The sequence below is a fragment of the Cotesia typhae genome, unplaced genomic scaffold, assembly GCF_013202065.1.
Source record: "Cotesia typhae breed Kobodo isofemale line unplaced genomic scaffold, CoteBio_Ctyphae contig_5, whole genome shotgun sequence".
Classification (NCBI taxonomy): domain Eukaryota; kingdom Metazoa; phylum Arthropoda; class Insecta; order Hymenoptera; family Braconidae; genus Cotesia; species Cotesia typhae.
The window spans coordinates 7,718,205-7,731,098 of record NW_027423757.1 but is presented as its reverse complement, the minus strand read 5'-3'; the positions used below and the strand labels follow the sequence as shown (position 1 = coordinate 7,731,098).

The 12,894-nt window shown below is 25.5% G+C and overlaps 2 protein-coding genes across 4 annotated transcripts; both read right to left on the bottom strand.

Annotated features, from left to right (window-relative positions):
- Positions 1-871: 871 nt before the first annotated feature.
- Positions 872-2,654, bottom strand: LOC141531262 (acyl-CoA Delta-9 desaturase-like). The gene is made up of 5 exons (XM_074248958.1): positions 2,331-2,654; positions 2,114-2,244; positions 1,829-2,034; positions 1,435-1,620; positions 872-1,215 (listed from the first exon to the last, which is right to left on the bottom strand). The coding sequence occupies exons 1-5, from the start codon at positions 2,470-2,472 to the stop codon at positions 906-908; spliced, it is 975 nt and encodes a 324-aa protein (XP_074105059.1). The 5' UTR covers positions 2,473-2,654; the 3' UTR covers positions 872-905.
- Positions 2,655-3,448: 794 nt separating this feature from the next.
- LOC141531258 (acyl-CoA Delta-9 desaturase-like) lies at positions 3,449-9,369 on the bottom strand. Of its 3 annotated transcripts, none has more exons than XM_074248950.1 (8): positions 9,240-9,369; positions 6,106-6,419; positions 5,124-5,254; positions 4,831-5,036; positions 4,512-4,697; positions 4,352-4,421; positions 3,864-3,900; positions 3,449-3,785 (listed from the first exon to the last, which is right to left on the bottom strand). In XM_074248950.1, the coding sequence occupies exons 2-8, from the start codon at positions 6,365-6,367 to the stop codon at positions 3,559-3,561; spliced, it is 1,119 nt and encodes a 372-aa protein (XP_074105051.1). In that variant the 5' UTR covers positions 6,368-6,419; positions 9,240-9,369; the 3' UTR covers positions 3,449-3,558. The 3 variants fall into 3 exon arrangements, with proteins under 3 accessions (XP_074105051.1, XP_074105050.1, XP_074105052.1); XM_074248949.1 differs by lacking the exon at positions 9,240-9,369 and adding an exon at positions 8,198-8,483; XM_074248951.1 differs by lacking the exon at positions 9,240-9,369 and adding an exon at positions 7,274-8,025.
- Positions 9,370-12,894: the final 3,525 nt, after the last annotated feature.

Here is a 12,894-nt window from a genome sequence, read left to right as displayed (position 1 = left end):
CAATTAAAAAAAATGTTAGATTTACCTACTAACTCAAGTAACTAAATCTAATTACATAATTGTATGGCCTTGGATCGTAATTGGAAAATTAATAAATTTTTCAAAGTGAATTCAAATAATTTTTTGTTTTATTTTTACATAATTGATCGGTCACCCAATCTTGTGCTTGATGAATTGATTATTCTGACAAGAGTTATTTTCTCATTTAAATTTACAATTTTTTGATATTGCTTCATTCAAAATTACCATTGGAAATTTTCGTTCTTCTTTAGAAAACACTAAATTTAGACAATTTATTATTCAAAGATCCTTTCCATTTATTTTACATAATCGATCTTGAAAAATTATTAGTAATATACTCATATACAATATAAATATAATTTGTTTACTTGGAATTATATTTGAAACAGAATTATTGGTAATATAAATAAGTACATGACTTTGATCAAGTGATTATTTAAAATTTTTTTCTTACTTAAAAATACAATCTTCAGACATTGTTTTATTTTTTTTATTAATGATATCCTGTAATTTAAAATTATTATTGAAAATGATTGTTATATTGGAAAACGCTACAACAAGTACATTATTTACTTGAAGTTTCTTTTTATTTGTTTTATATAATCTTCAACTTGAAGAAATAAATAATTACACCCATATGGAAATAATTTATACGCGGGTAAAAAAAAACAAATAAGTGATATATTTCATAATGCGACGTACAAATTTTCTCAGTATGAGCATATAAATATATAAAATAATTGTTTTTTTTTTTTTATTAATTATATAAGAAACTTTTCCATTATTTCTTCTTATTAAAATCAACTAGAAGCATTAAAGGTACAGAGGTTTTTAAATAAAAAGAAGAAAGTAAAAAATAATTATTATTAAATCAATACATTTTATTAATGATGGTAATGAAGATTTATTTTATCAGCTTCTACAGAAGCTATTTCTTTGACTTCATCCATTATTTCATTGAGAGGTTTCTTCGAGGTAGAAGCTTTAAATAACGCGTCGCGTATACTTTCTGAAGATGCTGTTTTCATTCTATTAACCAAACCAATAATATTTAAAATTTTAATTGTATTCGTAGCCCATCCTCTGTCATAAGAACCATATTCGCTGCACTTCCAGTCCCATGGCAGTAAGTAGTGATAATTAAGCCAGTAAGATTTGTTTATTAAAAATACTATATTGTCATCGGGAGGATATCTAAAAAAGAAAAAAAAATAAACATTTAATCTTCACTGTTAAATTTTTATTTATTTATATGTTAAAGATGTAAGTAATAACAGTCATTAATTAATTAATTATTAATAAATATATTGACTGTATACTCCATCTTTATCAATTACAACAGTGCTATGACTGCGTGGCCGATTAACGAATAATTTAAATATTAATGAATAAGTATCAAGAAGCGATTTTAACTTTTCATGTGGTTTGAGTCCCCAAATGAGCGTTCCACTGTGGATGAGCCAGGTCATGTTTGACAATACTGCAAAACGAAAAAATCCAAGGACTAATACTGAATTAACTATCGATTCTCCCCAGTATTCAGCGGGTGCATTTATTGGTAACAGAATTCCTATGATTAAAAATAATGGCCAATAGAATCTGAAATAATTTTTTAATTTTAAAATTTCTTATTTCTTCTTTTTATAAATGTATTTAATTTTAAAATTTCCTATTTCTTCTTTTTATGAATTTATTTAATTTTTAAATTTCTTATTTCTTCTTTTTTATAAATTTATTTAATTTAAATAAAACTGAAGAATTATCGAATTCCTGATTTTAGTATTTAAAATATTAAAAATAAAATTACTTGTTTTGGAACCAAACGTATCCATCGAGATGGATATCTCGCATGTCTATAGCTTTAACAGTTTGTTCATAGTTTGGTGGTTTAGTCATTGCATTAGCAATAAGATGACAGTGAAGAAATCCTTTGTTTGGATTGAAGGGATCTTTTTCGGTGCCATAATATTTGTGGTGAATTCTGTGAGCCAGAACCCATTCGTAAATTGGCCCCTGAAGAATAGTAAAATTAATAATTATTAAAATTTTAATTATTTTATGTGGTAATTTTAGGATATTTAAACAAACTTACAACTCCAGCTAAAGTATGAGTTATCACCAAAAATAATCTAACATACCAAACGGTTTCATAAGTTTGATGCGCCCAAAGACGATGTGCTCCGATCGTCACTCCCAATCCACCGATATAAATTATCAATAGCGCTAAAAAATAATTTTATTAAAAGTAATAATAATAATACACCACAAAAGAAAGAAGAAAAGTTTATAATTATCCAAAAAATTCATACTGAAAAAGACTGTCATCCATGATGTGTAGAACAAAAGTAAATATGCACCATATAATCCTAATGCGTACAAATGAATATACCAAAGTATAATGTGCCATTGCATTTCTCCTTTTTCAGATTCTGCTTTTTCCGGCTCAGACATTTTTTTTTATTAATTAATAAAACTGTTTTTACACTATTTATCTAAACTAATATTTATTAAAGTCTTAAATAAAATAAAAAATAATTATCACACTAGAGTAACACCAGATCCACAACGTTTTCAAGACATAAATGTTACCTGAATGAATTACAAGAATAAAATAACTATTGAAACGGCTCAATAACGACTGCTAAGCCTCGTATAATGTTTCCTCACAAACCTTCGCTACTCTATTTAACCCTTGTGACCCGCTTTTGAAACTTGATTAAATTCGTACTCCTCAGTATTAATTAACATTGTCATTTCCTTTCAAATGCTTTTTAAAAACAAAAAAAAAAATAGTACAACTTTACAATAAATATATATTATTTAAATAAATTTTTATGACCGACATATATCAATTATCTTATAACATTTTATTTTTATAAATAAACATTTTATTTATTTAATAATATTCACTTATAAATTACACAATATGTTATTTTTGTATTTATTAACTCGAAGAATTAACAATAAAAATAAAGTTTAAATATTTCCAGCTAAATTAATTTTACTCAATGAGTACTGCTGTCGAGTGTTTAAATTGATATAAATATTTAATTTTTACTACTATAACAGCCATTAGTAATAAAAAAATTATAACAAGTATAATTAATATTTATATTATATTATTAAATTGAAAGTATTGTGTACTATCAGTAAAAAAATACTAAAACTTTTAATACATTTAGTTAACAATAATATTGATGACATTGCGATAAATAAATATTTTTTAATGAAGTGAAAAACCTAGGTCATTAAAAGCATGGCTTCAAGTATCCTCGACTCAAATCACGTATTAACTAATATAATAATATACAGTGTAAAAAAGCAAAAAAAAAAAAAAAATTAATGAATAAATTTACAATCATGAATTTATAATATCCAAGACGTTACCTACTTACGGGTTTAAAAACGTTAATGAGAATTGATTCAAGTGTTGAACGGAAAAAAATTTCATTACAATAGTAAATACCCCGTATTTTTAAGCGATTTTTTTTTTTTTAATTTTAAAAAGTACGTAATAAATGATAATTATTGCTATAATTATGATGAAAGACTATGATAGCCCATGGTGTCTATGTCTTTGAGATCATCGCTCGTTAAATCTTCGTCGCCATAGCCCCAGACATTCGGATCCGTATGGCTACCATCACCCGTACGATTGGCACGTCGGCGGATCATTTGTTGTGATGCGTATTTGCAATCATATGCCCATCCAAGGCGGGCAAATGCATCGATAAAACCAGTTGTCAGGTTAAATGTGTAGCTACCTAAAAGTTTGTTAAAAATAAACTTGATTTTAATAAATTCTTTTTAAGATAATATTTTTAATAATTGTGAATACTGACCTAGCTCGCTAGTTTTGTAATCCCAGGGAAAAACATGCTGTAAAAATATTTTTAAAAATTAAATTGAGTAATTTTGTTATTATTAAAATAGTAATAATGAAAAATTAGAAGATAAATTATAAATAATTCACAATAATAATTTAAAGAAGAAAAAATGAAAATAGTAATTGCAATTGAATAAAAAAAAACTTTAATGATAATTTTTAAAGTAAAAAGATGATAAAAAATTTTGATGTAAAGTGAAGTAATAAGTAAAAAATTTAATTTAAAATAAAAAAAAAAGTAACTTATAATTTTAATTTGAAGTGAGAAGAAATGTAAAACTTCTAATTCAAAGTTAAGAATCATAAAAGAATGGAGTTTAAGTGTAAAAAAATACTAAAAATGTTAATTTAAAGTAGATTGCAGCTTAAAGGAAAAATAAGATATTTTACTGAGAAAAAAATTTTAATTTTTAATTTTTGGAAAAAAAAAAAAAAAACGCTTACGTGGTAATTATGTGCGGCTTCGCCTAGCGCTAATACTGATACAAAATTATTCTCTGCTGGAGATATACTTCTGCAATAAAAAAAAAAAAAGTTTGTAAGTTTATTGATTAGGTCATTAAACGGTTCTAATCATCGATTCAAAGAAAAGATATTTACTTACTTATCATAAGGCCTATGACCCCACATATGCGCTACACTATTAACGAGAAATGCAATATTCAAAGTCACGCAGAAGCGAAAATTGAAATTAACCCAAAATGATGTCCACAATGACTCATTCCAAAAGTACCAAGGCACTATAACTGGTAGCCCTATGCAAAGTAATGCAAATAGTGGAATATAATACCTATAACAAATAAAATTTATAATTTTTTTAATAACTTGCTACTAAAATAAAAAAATTCTCCATTGATGTTATCATAGGTGATAAATTATTTATTTCTTAATTCTCTATTAATAGATGTGATAAAAATATTTACTTTTTTTGCCACATGACAATAGGATCAGCGATAAGATCGCTCATATCAACAGCTTCGCGTTTGGCGACAGCGTCTGGATGAGGTGTGATGAATAACCAGCCTACATGAGCAAAGAAAAATCCTCTTTTTGCATTATGTGGATCAGCATCTGTCTCACTGTATTTATGATGAACTCGATGATCCAGTGCCCACGCGTAAACATGCCTCTGTAATTAAAATTGATAATTTATTATCAATGAAATAAACCTTTTTTTTTTTTTTTTTAATTAGTATTAATTTAAAAATTTACTCACTTGGCCTGCTATTGTAAACAAAAATATGAGCAGCAATCTCAGTGGCCATTTAGCTTTGTATGCTCTGTGAGACCATAGTCTGTGTGCTCCAGCAGTTATTCCAAATCCAGATAATTGTATCATGATAAATACTTTGAAAAAAATTTTTCAATTAGTATAATACAAAAGTAATATTAAAAATTTAAATAATTTTCCTTTTGAGGTGTATAATTTTTATATTGAATTAAAAAACTGTAAATTTTAAGAATTTTCTGTTTTTTACCTAAAAAATATAAAATTAAACTTTCTTCATTAAAAAAAAAAAAAAAAAAAAAAATAGTTGAAAATAACTTCACTTGTTAAAAAGCATTAAAATTGATTTAAATAATTAGAAAGTATTTAAAATAATTTTTAATATTCTTTAATCATTCCGTTTAATTAGAGGTTTGAAATTCAAATGATAAAAAATTTAAATCAAGGTTACATATTCATGAATCAAGTTAATTTCTTGTGTCATGTGCTTGAAATTACACACCCTAATATAAATAAAATTTTTATCATTATTTCTTCCAACACACGCAAGTTAAACAACTTAGACTTGATTTATAAGAGATTAAAAGTATCCAAAAAGGTGAAAGGTTTCGAATAACATTAAAATATAATCTATTTATATCTTTGTATTAATAGTAATTTTATATATTCGAAATAAAAATAATGTTTTTTCTGAGTACGGGGTTAAAAGCATATTCGTGACCCTCGTGAGATATTTAGCCTTAGAATATCCAGCATTTTAAGAGACCGAATGAGTCAGTAAACACGCGAGATATTGATTTGTAATTCGAATAATGTTCATGTAATGTCGCCTGTTGAGCAGAGAACTACTTTTTTATGGTCATTTTCTTCTTTTTAATGAATGCAAAGTTTACGTAGACGAAAACATTATTGATTAAACTATTTACTGCGGGGCGAGAGTTAGTGGAAAAAAAAAAAAAATTCAACTTACCCCATAGGCCCGTAAGTAATTTCGCTTCTGTTAAAAGTAGGTAAAGTCCATAAAGACACCCGGTGTGAATAAATATCTGTGCGCTCAGGTCCAGCCATTTTATTTTCGGTGTATAAACTATGTTATTACTGCTATTGTTATTAGTAGTTTTTTCTTGTTTGTAATTATTATTGTTCTTCATTTCATTACTTGCATTACAGTGTATATCATCATCATTATCACTTAAAACAGTCGACTGTGCTTTCGGTTTCCTTGACGACATTGTAAAATATTATATTATTTTATTTATAAAGAACTTTTTACAACTTTAGGCTCTAGAAAAAAAAATAATTAATTAAAAATATAAAATGTGTAAAATAATGATTTTTCACAGAAAAAAAAAATTCTAGACTCAAAAAAATATTAAAAAATTTCTTAAATTAAATCAAAATTTTTTGAATCAAAAAAATTTCTTCTTTTCTTCAAAATAATTTTGATTTTGTTCAATTATTATAAATAAATATAAATTTTAAGTGAGCCGAATTGGTTAGAGTATCAATTGCAATATTATGTAATAATAATAAAAGCGTGATGATATTTAAAATTTGTCATCCGGTATTTGTAATAAGTACGTCTAGTGAAAAAGTAATAAATAATTAAAAAATGACAGTACAGTGCATTACCGTACTGAATTGTGACACGCCACTAGCCTTGGCTATACTCGAAAAAAAATATTCCAGCTATCTGGGAAAAAATTAAAAATTAGTGAAAAGATAATAAATAATAATTATTATCACCAAGGTCGTATCAATTCTTAAAATGGATAAAAATGTGACGAATGTTTTCGGTGATATAAATCAATTTAAATCCTAAGCGAGACAAAAAAATAAATTAATAAACTGTATGCAACCAAGTGTTCGTTCGTTAAATTTATTGGCAATGATTATTGTCAATTTGTATATATTTATCAATCCATCAAACACATCAAAAGTTATTAATTTAAATGTGATCTAATTTAAATGCCACGTGACGCATCTTAACACCGCGATTGGTAAATATTTCCGTGACCGCTCGGTTTCGCTCGTGAACCGCGAATAATAAAATAATTATCTAATGATAAAAAAAAAACTAATTGCACTGAGATATGCAACAGGTGTTAGTAATAAATTTAAAAAGTTGTCAAACTTACTAGTTATAAATTTTAACTAATATTCAATGCCTGATTTAACTGTGACGATTTCGATTGTAAAAAAACAATTATTAAGAATTGATAAAGCTAATGATAGTACATATATATATTTTTTTTTTGATATGATAGTTAATGACAGTGAATCATGGTACGCAAGTGTCACAACACTTATGATTTACAAGGTGTAGAATAGATCGATCGTTATAATCTTGTTTGACGATAATCTGTTAAGAATTATTGTTGTACACCTGGCTGGGACGCATTAATATCTATCGGCTTATCTTTACTGAAAAATTCTTCTTGATAACGATAAACCAACAAATGAATTATTAATTTTAAAATAATAATTTTTTTATAGTAATAATTAGTAAATAATGATCAACTTTTTATATATTTGGGTATCAAATATTATTTGACGGGTAAATGATAATAAACTAGACAATTGGAGCAAAAATAATACGCCGCGCCCGTTTAACTGAAGATATATAATGAAATGTATATAAGCGATCACAAATATAAATATAAAAGTCTTATATTTGTTCAATGACACATTATATGTACTTGATAGTTAATGGAAATTTGTACGTCAGTGATCGATTTTTTAGTAATTTACAGAATTAACATTAGAATTTTAATTTTACAAATTGTGTAATTTTGTATGCATACAAATAACATGTAATTTAAACTGATAAATTGTAAAGCGACTTGAGAATGTATTACACAGCGATTAGACGGCAATGAACGCGCCGAGAAATTTTTCTCATACTTTTATTTTTTTTTTTTTTTTTTTTTTTTCACTTAGAGCTATTGTGCTGATGACACAACAGGAAAAGTAGCTGAATAAAAAAATAATGCCAGAGTAAAAAAAAAAAATACACAACTTCACCGTGATATAATCGTGAATTTTAATAAATATTAACATACTTTTTTTTTTTTTTTAATTCAAATCACTGATTGTTTTCTTATCAAAACTTTTTTTTTTTAATTAAAAAATTTTCACTAAAAAACAAACACTTTTTTTTCAAAATTTTAAAGTTTTTCTTTCAATAATTTACGTTTTATAAATTATTAAACTTTTGTTTTATTGATATAAAAGTTTTAAATAAAACTTGTGAAGAAATAAATTTAAATGATGATATACTTCTTAAAAGAGCGAGAGCACAAGCGTGTGTCAACTAAACACATTGCTGGCATAAACTAGAAGACGAAGGGAACACCCAAGTCCCCCCTTACTCACTAGCTACGTCTCGCCAAGTAAACTTTTATATTTGTATGTACGTTTTTATCCGTATTATAACATGTCAATGTAATTCGTTGTATCATTCTTATTTATAAATAAATATATACATGTATTCATAACTCATTGAGTCAAAAATTAATAGCAATTAATCTGGAAATTTTAATAGCTATTTTAATTTATTGGTCCGCTAATTCTTTATCGGCAAATGGTTTTGTTTTGATGTTTATTGGCAATTATTAAGACGAAGAGATGAACTAATTTGTAATTTTTATTTAAAAATGGGTGAAGCTATTGAAACGATAATCTAGAGATTAAAACGATTACACTGTACGTGACTTTAAATAATTACATGTACACCCCAAGGACAATTGTTATGTCTCTCATAAAAAAGCGAGACGTCAGTTAGCTCGGTAGTTCTCGGAAGAAAATTGAGTATATATTGAATATTATGGTAATGGAAGGAATTGTGAATTATAAATGTTAGGATACCGGTATAATAATAATACTTATTTATTTATAATGAGTTATACGATATTAATGTGTAGTTAGCTTCACCCGGTAAATATTTATTATTTCATTTTGATTATCAAATATTGTATTTCGTTGATATTAGTAAATTTCACAGAATTAAGTTTGAGTTTATTGACAGTTTGACATTTTATTTTTACAATTATTACTCTAGAAATAATTATTAGTAATGTTACTTAATAGATATTTGAAACTTACTCGATTTTAAAATAATTGGATTAATTTTTACTAACAAAGTAATTTGAAGAGTCTTGAGCTTAATTATACGTAATTTAGAAATTAACATACTGGGTTTTTTTTTTTATCTAATTATTCCAGATGACTCATATTTTCTTGTCTAATTTAGAATTTTTTTTTTTACTTCTATTTTTAAAATCTAAAAAGCAAATGATTTTCTATGTATCGGCGTTTGGTATTGTAGTTTTTGTCGTAAGATGTCAGTACAGAATAGTTCATAAAAATATTTTTTTAATAAAAAAAGTTTTTTTTTTTCTATCAATTAAAAAATTTAATTATTTTTTTGAACTTAATTTTTTTGTAATCTTTCCTTTTTTTTCATAATAAAAAAATTATTTTAATAAATTTTAGAGGCTTTATAAAATATGAAGAATAATTTAAAGTAAATTTTACATTTACTTCAAAATAAGTAAGCCCTTTTGTATGTAATTACTTCTTTTTTTTTTAATTAAATAATATTAGATTGAAATTTATTGCAACAAAACCTTCAAAGTAAATTAAATTTTAATTTGAGTCTTTGAAAGTAAAATTTAATTAATTTGAGTTTCTGAAAGAGTGTGTAATTATAATCATTACTTTTCTTCTTTTTTATGCTAATAAAGAATTAATGAAAACAATATCTCAATAAATTATAGAGACAAGAAAATTTTTTATTAAATATTGATAAAAATTCGATTCAATTTTGTTGAAAAAATTTCTAAGTTAATATTACAACAAAAATAAATAACATTTATTATTTACGAAGATAAAACATTTAATCCATGGTCAAATAAAAATACCACCGATAATTAGATAAAAATTACTGAGTAATAATTGAAATATTTATATTTTTTCAAGAAAAACCAGTTTTAGATTAAAAAGGTGTTTTTTGACTAAATTTTACTCTATTCAATAAATCTCATATTTGAAACGTAATAATGAATTGTTATGTCGGACTTAACGTCCGACATTTTTATTTTATAACAAATAGAATTTAATTATTCATAAATAATTTTATGTTCTTACAACTAATTACATACATTTATTTTATTTTTAAAATTTTGTTATCTTAAAATTTATCAATAGTATTTTCAAAAGAAACTTATTTGAAAAATTTAGTTTTAGTTGGGCCTGACTATACTAAGGGATTTGAGCATGAACAAATACCCTAATGGAATTTTAAACTTTGTCGAGATCCGAAATAGAAGTTTTCGATAACAAAATAAATGTATATATAAACAATAGTTTAAATAAAATAAAAGTAAATAATGATAAAAGAAAAAATAAAAAGGAATGTTATGATAATTCTAGTATCAACAGAAAAAAAAATATATGTTGATAATTTAAGGAACAAAATTTAATAACTATAATTTAAGTTTAAACAAAAAAAAAAAAAAAAAATGTTTTCTTTTATTTTCGAATAAAATAACGACTTAAATAAAAAGAAAAATTTAGATCTAAGAAACTAATGATAATTTGTAATCTATGCACAAATTAATTTTTATCTAACTAATTTAATATAAAAATTTGGTCACAGTAAATAATTTAATGTAAAATAGTACACATGTATGTCTTTGTCTATGCATAAATGCGCTTACGTATACACAAACACATAGATGTATAATAGAGCATAAGAGTAAAGGAGAAGCGATATTGTACTCTGACCCAAGTAGAGGGGACTCATGCAACATTATAGAAAAATCTAAGAGAGAGGGCAAGGGCTCAAGGAAATAGAAAAATAATTGGACATTATTTCTCCCATCTAGTAAAAATAAGTAACGCCCTAAAATTCGACATCTTTACGATTTTTCAACAAAAATATCTCTCGTTGTCCTGACGTCCTAGTGTTAACATCGAAAAAGTTTTTATAAGTTTCAATGAAACCACGCGTCAGATTAAAAAAAAACAATTGTTAGTAAAGTAAATTTCAATTATGTAAAGAAACGGTAAGTTTCTTTACATAAGTGTTCATTTAAGTAAGTTCTTAATTGAGATTTTTATGTTTGTTTTAATAATTCAAATCTTTGTATGATAATTTTATAATATATTTATTAAATTGAATTCATTTTTTTATATTATAAACATTAACCCCTTCCCATAAAGCTTCAGATCCTTATCTATTAGCCTAACGGCTAGGATAAAAATAATTAAATTTTAGTTGCGTTTTCGACGTAACAGAATAATTACATGATATTTAAACTTAAAAAGAAGAAAAAATCATTTTAGAAATTAAAAGTAATTGAAACATATATTTTAGGGTGGGTCAAAAAAATCGAATAATTTATTTTTGATTTTATACTCTGAAAAATAGGTTCGTAGACACCTAAAAAGAATTCTCTCCAAGTATAAGCTCTTAATTATAACGGGAAGGTCCTCCGCTTTGCGGGTTTCTATTTTTTTCGAATAATCAGATAAAAAAATTTATATCTCGCTTCCAACTGCTTGGAAAAATATTCCGTGGCATAGATTTTGTGAGAAATTGAATGCTTTACAAAAAAGGTCTCTTATGACTTTTCAAAAACTCAACCGATTAAAAGATATTCATAGTTGAAGTTTGGCTATTTTAAGGAAAATATTCGTTTTTATTATGAATTTTATAAGTCGATGAAAAAAAAATTATTTCGGATTGCGGAACTCATGATTTTGTAGGAAATTTACTGCTCTACAAAAATGGTCTCTTATGATTTTTGATTAAGTGAAGCCGTTACGAGATATTCATCGTCAAACATTAACGAATATCAATATTTCCAGTTTTTGATCAATAATTCGATAAATTTTAATTTAAACTATGAGTTTCAGGAAAATTTACATAAATTTGAGTTTCGATCGATAAAGAAATGTTATAATAAGTTAAATAAAGAATTATTGGAATTATCATTGATTTTCCTTGGAGAAATGCCTCAAGAAAAGATTTCTTTCAAACGTCCTGGTGCTGTTCATCATGCTAGATGGATGGCTAAGGCCATTTATAGTTTGAAAATGTATCTATTCAGAGATGAATTCAAACTCTCTCAGAAAGAATTGCATGGTCTTCGTCATTTCTGTATTTTTATAGTCACATTGTATTTAAAAGCTTGGTTTTCATCAACTTCTGCAACAACTGCTGCTTATCATGACTTGCAGTTTATGAAAAATTTATTGGAGTACAAACATATCAATCCTTTGATTTCTTCAGCTACGTGTGAAAAAATGATTTCGCACTTATGGTATTTGAGCGATGAACTTGCCATTTTATCACTGTTTGACGATGGCGTTCCATTAGAAGTAAAAAAGTATTGTTGAAGCTGTTAATACTCGTGAAGGTACAGATTCTAAAGCTAAAAGATTTGTAATTGCTAAAAAGATTTGAATTCATTCATTCATTTTAGCAATTACAAATCTTTTAGCTTTAGAATCTGTACCTTCACGAGTATTAACAGCTTCAACAATACTTTTTTACTTCTAATGGAACGCCATCGTCAAACAGTGATAAAATGGCAAGTTCATCGCTCAAATACCATAAGTGCGAAATCATTTTTTCACACGTAGCTGAAGAAATCAAAGGATTGATATGTTTGTACTCCAATAAATTTTTCATAAACTGCAAGTCATGATAAGCAGCAGTTGTTGCAGAAGTTGATGAAAACCAAGCTTTTAA